The sequence below is a fragment of the Mesitornis unicolor genome, unplaced genomic scaffold, assembly GCF_000695765.1.
Source record: "Mesitornis unicolor isolate BGI_N332 unplaced genomic scaffold, ASM69576v1 scaffold1768, whole genome shotgun sequence".
Taxonomy (NCBI): Eukaryota; Metazoa; Chordata; class Aves; order Mesitornithiformes; family Mesitornithidae; genus Mesitornis; species Mesitornis unicolor.
Genome location: NW_010202330.1, coordinates 12,080 through 21,099, shown reverse-complemented (window position 1 = coordinate 21,099; position 9,020 = coordinate 12,080). Strand labels below are relative to the sequence as shown.

Here is a 9,020-nt window from a genome sequence, read left to right as displayed (position 1 = left end):
GGCTTGAATATTTTAATAATCTAAAAAAAACTGCAAGAGTTGAAAATATTAGAAGACCTATTTATTACATCACTGGCATAATCTTTATTGCAAGTATTTCAGTTTTCTGTTATCTTGCATTTTTTAAGCATTTAAGCTACGTTGTAGTGAAAACCTAGTGCTAAGAAGATAACTAAACTTTTTCCATAATAAATCAACTATCAATTAATCATTCCTTTATCAGAATTGATAAAAATACAAATTAAATACTAAGGCTATTACTGAAAAATCAAATTACTAAAGCTTTCTATAAAAATTGTGTAGTAAGCAGAAACAGTGGTTCTGCTCACTCACTTGAATAACACCAAAAGATGTCCAACTGTAAACAGAAGCCAAATTTTGTCAGCATCTGCTTTCTAATTAGTTCAAGACTAAAGTAGTTTGTGTAGGTCCAGGAATGTTACCCCAGCCAGTAATATCAGTCAAGAAATGCTGCAGCTGAACCACACATCCCTCCGCTACGCAGAAGTTCTGACATCTCCACAAGCTTTCTACTTCGATTGACTTACGGCACCAATCTAAGATTTGCCTACTATACACAGCAGTGTTTAAACACACATTTGATGTTTTCTAACATAGATATATTTTTCTGCACATACAGCACATTAAACACGACAAAATATTCTACTTGCTTAACATTTCACTGACTAAAAGTAAACAAATTCAGACACAACATTAACACTTATTAGTTTCTGACATGAAATATTCATTTTAGCAATAGAGCCTTTTCTTACAAATGTTATAAAGCAAACTATAACAAGAGTCAAACAGAAAGCCAAATCAAATGTTACATAAATCAAACGTCACATAAATCAAATGTTCAAGAAGGTTAAATGAAGTTGAATACAACCCATAAATTTTGCTAAAAAAGATTTTGTTAGCTATGTTAAAAGAACACCACCTTATCTAATTACTTGTAATGTAAATTTACAAAGCATAACAGCCCTGTCAATGAATGTTATCAGAGAAAAACATGAGTCCAAACCAATCTAAATTCTCTAAGGGGTCATAGAGTTGTGACAATACCTCACTGTTAATAATGCTGTTCTTCAACATTCTGCAACACAACCCAAAATACTCTTGAAAGATGTCATTGATGATCTTTGTTTCTTTCTTGTCTCTATAAAATGGAGATAAAAGATAAAATATCAAGACAAATATTAACACAAAACACTGCAGAATTTTAGGAAATGTTTCAGTAGACAAATGCTTGCCACTAAACACTCCTACGCATATCCAAAGCATGGCAGAAAAGCCATCCTCTTCATCCACAGACGAGTATCTCTGTGTAAGCAGTGTACATATTAAACCTGGTGAAAAAAGCCAGGGAGATTTTCACAAAGTATCATCAGAAAATGTGACTGAACAGAGAAAATATCAACCTCCTAATAAACATAGTGATTAACTTAAGAGTCCTTGACTGAAATTCTTAGCCTCTTTGTAGGATAGGTGCCAGGTGGCTCTCTAGTATTTTCCCAGTTTAGTTCTCTCTCTCTCTCCAAGCACAAGCCCTGATTGAATAACACTGGAGACCATTCTAATGCTTAGCATGCATAGCACTGAACTGACTCAAAGCACAATCCCATGGGTTGCAAATTCTGAAGCCCTGTATTTTTTTTTGCAGTTCAGGCAGGGGCAAAAGCTGAAAACTGAGCTCACAGCATGTATGAGTAGCAGAAAATTAAATTATGATTACTTGCAACTGCAACCTGTAGTATTTCTTGGAAAGATCAACACTTGTCCGTCCTTTCTGAAAGGGATAGGACCACAAAATTGAATTCCAGTGATTACCCATTTGCTTTACTCCACTCAAAAGACAGTTAATTTCTTCAGTCGTGAAATCTTTTCGGGTTCTTCTCTTGTTTAAAGTTCTTGTGTTCACGTCCAGAGAACATATTTCATTGTTCTGCAAATATTTATTTTGGCATAATTAAAAATTACATAAATTTACATACTATTTCATATTTGGAAATAACACATTTTACTGACAATACAATCTTAAATCGTTCTACAGAAGTAATCACTTTGTCAAGGTAACAGTGGTTCTTCAAGACTTCTTCACTGTCACCCACTTACTGAAATACAGTATTTTTCCATGACCTTTACCTTCATTTCTGCCGTGCCTCCATAATTTATACCTTGAGTATGTTTATTCCTTTAGGTTTCTGTTATCGCTATACTAAGCAGATTTTAATTAGTGCAGGAAGAAGCACACCTCCACAGCCACCATTCAGACAGGACTGTCAGTTGAAAAATACTTAACTAATTTCAGGGATAAATCGGTATGACTGGAGTAGAATCAAGAGAGAGGAGTATCTTTTTAGTAAGATTCACTTTGCTACTGGGTTCCTGTTAAAGGTCACTTAAAAATTATGCAGTTCACAGTGGTTTTATTTGGGCATCTATAAATACATGTGTGTGTGATTAGGCTTTGCATAACTAACCTCATCTTTGTCAAGTGAATATATGCAATTTTTTTTTAAGTAATGACATTCCCGGTTGCACATTTCTTTGACTCTCCGTCTCTTCAAGTTACCATCTTGGTTTTTTTGGAAAGCTACAAAATTGTGAACAAGAGCACCTCTTAGTTACTTGAACTGAAATGTACTGTAAAATTGAATATAGTGTTGTACAGGAACATTTATTTTCAAGAACTTGAATATGTAAATAGTGCTTTATTAGTAATATTTTCATTAGATCTTTTTTTCATCATTGACATCAATGCAAGGATTATGCATTGGAAGCAACTAGCAATTAATGGAAATTAACTCAAACATCAATAATACTTAATATAATAGATTATATTTTTAGCCATTTGTTTCCAATAGCAAGCATAGGTGCTTTTCTCAATGCCCTCACCTAAATTTAAAAGAACAGAATTAATTTTCCAGTAGTACTCACAGTTTTCATATGTAGGTATCAAGTTATAGTCATCAGTCAACCTGGTATTTTTATTATGTTCATCTCTATTTGAAGTATTAAATTTGTTTTTTCTAATTGGAGTCAAAAGAATACCTTAAAAAAAATCAGGCAATAAAACATTATGGATCTTTCTTAAAACAAAACAAAACCACAAACAGAACAAACAAAAAACCAAAACAAAACAAAACAAAAGCACAAAACACAGGTAACGTTTCTTAACTGAAATTTAAGAGAGAACCATCTTTTGAGCCATACTAGTATCTGGTCTTGGAAGAAAGACTGGAAAATTCCGTTTACTTCAGAAAATGTTTACTTGCTAAAAGTAATATATTAGTGTAATGCTCTCTTGAGATGAAATAGTTGTTTGGGTTTTAAAATTTTAAAAGATCTCCATAGCTATCATAGCCAAATTAATTAATTGTTGAATCTGGAGGAGAAAATAATTTAAAATTTTAGAGATCAATCTACTAGCTTTTACCAGAAATTAAAAAAATAAAATAATGTTGTAAACAACGTTTTTGGAAATAGGAGACTAAAAACTTCTGATGTGTGGCTTGATTTAAAGTACTGATTTAAAGAGCTACTTCAGTCTACTTTAAAATTCTGGTCATCAGTCATAAGAAGCAGTATTGGTTACTAGTTGATAAATGCAGTAACGTATGACTGTAGTTGGAGCTCTGCAGGATGTACCCACAAATACCACATTCTTCTTAAGAAAATTCCTTGTCAATTATGTAAAATATATGTATCTGCAGAGTGAGGAAAACTATTATAACCATCATACTGTAAAAGTATATAAAGTATACATATAGTGTTCTACTATTTACAAATGGACAGCTGTGTCTTAAAAAATACCAGTAAATAGTTCTCCTGTACTTTATTTTCTGATAGGTTGTTTTCAGTTACTTGCTCCATTATTGTTGTATATGTTTAGGTTACCCTTTTAGCTATTTAGCACACAAAGACTCGAGCCCTAGTCAGAGCTCCAAGCAGAACTCGAAGCAGGTATAATAGGATAACGTGGCTGTAACTGTGTAACAGAGTGATCCTGAATCCAGGAACAAGCAACTGTACTGCATTCTAATCCTGACTATACTTCTCCACTTTAAAAACTAATGCCACAAACCTGAAAAATAGCAGATGAAAAAAACACCAACATAATTACCTATCCACAGCCTCACATGCTAAAGTCATGCAAAAGAATTACTTAGTAAGGGCTTTTTGCATTAATTTCCAAACCAAACTCTTACTTTGGAAACTATCCTTTTTGCTCCTAAAAGTTGGTATTTTTGTATGCAGTCTTTCTTTCCTCACCGGGGTCAGCAGAATTTCTGGAAAATATATGATGGACATCAGCACAAATGGCAGTAATACCCATTTAATTTTCAAAATGCCTCTTTTAAAACAGAAAAATACAGGATGCACTTTTATTTAATTAAGAATGATAAGCCTCTTTTAAGTATGTAATATTAGAATGAAGTGGCCTTGTTATGATGTCATGCATTCATTCAGACTTATTTCAACTTAGTATATTCCCTTCTATTAGTACCTGACTAACTCTGGCAAACAGGACAGTCTTATCAAAGCCTATGATGAGGATATCTCACTACTGCCAAGAAACACACAAGATCCTCAGAACAGAAGTGTCAAATTCTGATGTCACTTAGTACAAATCATTGGTAAATAAAATTAAGTGAGTGAGTTTACAAGAGCAGGACAATCAGAATCAGACCAAAAACTTCAGAATTCTAAATATGATTTAAAACAACAGTTACAACTACTAGGAAAAAAAAAGTCAATTACTCTCATGAGAGATATATCTACTGTTGTTACAAATAGCCATTTTGCGAAGTTCCTTTTTATATCTTTCTTCAGCTTCCAGAATGACTTTGTGACAGTCACACAGGTATGGACAACTTTGCAACATCTTGGTAAAGGTTATACTATTGAAGGACAGACTTTCTGCTGTACAACCTGGGAAAAAAAATAGGATATTGCAAGCATGACTGCTATAGCAGTCTTCACAAATTCCAGCATCTCATTTTGCTCACTATGATCTACAATTTGACTTCCAGTTTTCCTTATAAACATCTCAAAAGAGGTTACACTTTATGTATTTTCATACTTCTTGTTTTGTACTTGCTCTGTTAAAAAAACCAAACAAACCAAAGAAGCAAACAAAAAAAACCAAAAAAAACCACAAAAAACCCCAAACAAAGCATGTTTTCAGCATGACCTATGGGACCAAGTGCACTTCAACTCTGGAAGTACTAAATGAGGCATGGATCCTCTACAGAAGTCAAAATATTGGTGGGATGGGAAGAAAGGGGCCTCAGTTCCCTTTACACATTTATTCAGAAGCCAAAATATAAAAGAAGTCCTTGCTATACTTAGAAACTTTCTCTGTGTTGTAACAGTTATTTGTATTAACCTGAATAAATGCTAAGTCTAGCTTAGGTATCAGTTTCTCACATGAAGCCTTCCTTTCTTTTTGAGGACATTGCTAGGGTAATTTATGGTTTTGTTATTCTTGGATGTTCTCACAGTTACATTAGCTGAGGGGAAACTTCTGCACTGTGAGGAGTTACAAGAAGTGCGCTGGTACATGTCTGCAATATTCTAGCCTAAGATAAAGCAGTGTTAAAGCTCAGGTTGAATGTAGTTTGACAACTTGTGTTCATATATCTCAATGACATTCAAAGGTGGGTTATGAGCTTCTTTCTACAAAAAAACCAACAAATCCCCCCAAAAAACAAAACCCAAAAAACCCACAAACCCAAAAAAAACCACAAAAAAGAGACATAGGCTTGATTATAAAACCTACTTACAAATCCTGAGTACCAGCAGCATTCTTATAACCTACTGATAGACCATGTTCAAGAAGTAGACGTGGTAACTCAGGACTGCAATCATGGATTACTTTAAAACTGAATAACTACTTAACAGCAGTAAGGCAAAGAAAACAGAAGGGCTGCAGAATAGTTAGGAGGCTTAGCAGGGGAATACATGAGGGTATCGAGCATCTTTTTCCTCTCTCTTCCCAGTCAGAGAAAGGAGGAAAACATATGCTTTTAAGTATTCTTGTAAGCAGTGTGTCATCTTTTAAGCTGTTGTATATTCTGTTTGTTAGTAAGCCCACATTAAAAAAGATACATAGACTGGAATATGTAAGCTTTATTTCAATATTTGTTTTATTTTAGGGGCAGAAAAAGGAAAGCAAGCAGTTAAAAGTTACAGAATAGGTAATCCAATAGGTGTGTTAAAACTTTTGTAATGTCAGTTCATCTACTGCATTGCTGACTTTCTAAGGTTTCTTTTATGGACTCAGAAAAGAAAGACCTAAGATAATATTTACCTAAACACCTTAAATCTGCCTTTTTATGGCATGCAGATGTAGTTGAAGTATTTTTTTCTTCCTTGGTTCTCTCTGAATAGAATGAATGTTGATCTAAATTAAGAAGGGAAAAAACACTAAGAAAATGCAATCTATCTTTTGCCATGGTACTCGTGTATCAGCATACCTATATTCAACTGTATTTTCTATTTGTGGATTATTAAAGTTTAATTTATATAACAGTAGAAAATCCAAATTAAATTCCTGAAGTTAAATGGACCACATTTACATTTTTGTAAATCCAGAATAATTATTTAATTCAATGCTTTTGCATCATTCTCCTGAAGCACATTACTTCAACTTGAGCTCAACAAAATAACCCTGCAAGCTTACATTGCTTAATTAAGACCTATAAACCTCATTTCTATTTGGAATCAGATGCTGAAAAATGTGATGTACTGAAATAATACTTATTCTCCATTTAAACAGATATAACCTGGAGATCAGCTTGGTTACCTGTAAAGCTACCATTCTGGCAAATACTAATCTAATGAAGAATTATACATTTTATAAATCAATGAGAATTATGAATAAAGATTTTATTGAACAGATCTCAATTCTGAATTGAATATATATTCTACAGTAAAACTGTATGCAATATAAACTATGCAAACAGTTAAAGGATATATATATATATAATTAGATGACAGAGTATAACAACATCTGATAAAAAGTAGTGGTGAAAGTACAAAAAACTAATTAAAATCTCATTAAGAACAAAATTGTCTAAGAAACTAATATGTTTAGTTATTTGTACCTGATGTGCATGTCTGTTTCGTATCTTTAACAATCTCTGCTCGTTGTTTAAATAAGTGTTCACTGGGAAAATCAAAATGTGAACAAATTAAAAAATAATAGTCAAATACCACAACATACATTTACCTCTGAATTAGTACAACCATTCCAAAGTTAAAACAAGAAACACATTAAATATATAAAACACTAAAAAATTTATTCTAATTATCCCAAGTCACTGGGCTTGTAGTGTCCAGCATGTAATCACTGTGTTAGAAATCTGTTTACCAGAGATCTGTGGTTAGCATTCCTTGCAGTGCTGTTCAGCATGTCTGACAGCATTTGGAATGCCCTGCTTTCAAGGGATGTTGGTTTTCAGAGTAATTTGCAATTCTGTTTCACATAAGGATTACTTAGTGCACATAAATCTTTCACTAAGTCTTCAAAAAACTGTAGACTTCACCAGATGTAGCAATTGCTCTAAAAGGTAATTTTCTTCTTTTCTTACACTGATTAACTTCTATGCAAACAACATGCTCCTATGATATGGCGATCATGCACGGTTATGCTTGGGTAACCCCTGTTTTCACACAAATACATATGCAAGGAGATAGCTCCCACCCCCCAAAAAAAATAAATTATTTAAAGTTTTGTACTTCAGAGGTTAGAACAACAAATAAAAAAGCTGTGTGAAATTATGCTAATGAGTAGTTGCAAAGTTACCATATAATGCAAGTAAGGAAACTGCATAGGAGCATGGTCCAGCCAGCCACATAAAAAAGCACATTAAAAATGTGGAAGTTAAAAAAAAACACAAACAAAACCCAAAAAAACCCCACAGTTTTGTTCATACTCTCTCATTGCTTGCATTGACGGATATTCCAGATATAAATTCAAGATGATAGAATCTGTATATTTCCTTGCAAGATTCCTACAACTAATGTTTTGTTTATCAATAGGAAAGATAATCATAAGCAGAAAAAAAAGGGAAAATAAGCGTGTGTGTGAAAGCAATGAGCAAGACAACTGCAAATGACTAAACAAGGCTGTATGTTTTCCTTTCCATGCAGAGAAGCAACTGAACACGAGGGGAAAAAAGCAGGGAAGAGCTTGTTTGCTTCGTTTGTAGGCACTCTAATTTGATTTTTTTTGCAGAGCAGTTCTGTAACCACTATTTTCCTAGTAAGTGCATACAACAGAAGTCTTTGTGGTTTCAACCAAACCAATGGATCAAGTCTTGATTTACTGAACCAGTAGAGAATTTTAAGGCAAAAATTACAGATGCTTCTTCATCCCTATATTGAAGGCATTGGAACATGGTCTGTAACAGGCTCTCTATGCAACTGTCAGAAGTCTGTCATTCAGAAAAAAGATCAGAAGCTTTTATTACTACAGTGTCTGCAATCTTTGATCTGTTATGTCAAATAAACTTCCACAGAATATTCTCTAGTGAGCCACCAAAAGGCTATATCCTTTCACTACGAGAAAAAGACACAGTTATTAATAGATAATTTAGAAGGCTGACATTCAATTTGGAAATTACTAAAGAAAAGTAACTTAGTACTTCTGCTTTAGTGTAAGATACTTACCGTACTCGAGGAATAGACTTATTTTTCACACAAGCAGTTTTTTCATTTATACTGTGACTCTGAAGTACACTGTCTGTTTGCAGTTCATTAGCTAAACATGGAACATGACTCTGTTCACTTTGTCTAGTAGATACATTTACTGGCTCCATAGTGTTCAGTATTTCATTTTTCAGCGGAGAAAAATTTACAGATGGAGCAAGAGCCTGATCATCCGACTTAGAGGTCAACTGTGGACAATGTACTTCTTTAAGTGTTCTTTCTACATAAGTTTTTGGATCAGCAGGATTCACTTCATTGTATTTTGATGCTTCAATATTGGCTTCTGAAGATCCATCTACAAA

General features: G+C 33.5%; 1 protein-coding gene across 1 annotated transcript in view; it reads right to left on the bottom strand.

The window, feature by feature from the left end:
• Positions 1-1,735: 1,735 nt before the first annotated feature.
• The window catches only part of CCDC79 (coiled-coil domain containing 79), a gene marked incomplete at its 3' end in the record, with an annotated part of 17,089 nt that continues 9,804 nt past the window's right edge, over positions 1,736-9,020 (bottom strand). Inside the window, exons 12-18 of the mRNA XM_010190346.1 lie at positions 8,680-9,020; positions 7,113-7,174; positions 6,317-6,409; positions 4,765-4,935; positions 2,941-3,054; positions 2,484-2,596; positions 1,736-1,945 (exon numbers count right to left, since the gene is read on the bottom strand). The exon at positions 8,680-9,020 is cut by the window's right edge and continues 39 nt beyond it. Coding sequence (XP_010188648.1) covers positions 1,736-1,945; positions 2,484-2,596; positions 2,941-3,054; positions 4,765-4,935; positions 6,317-6,409; positions 7,113-7,174; positions 8,680-9,020 — 1,104 coding nt within the window. The remainder of the gene's footprint in view (positions 1,946-2,483; positions 2,597-2,940; positions 3,055-4,764; positions 4,936-6,316; positions 6,410-7,112; positions 7,175-8,679) is intronic.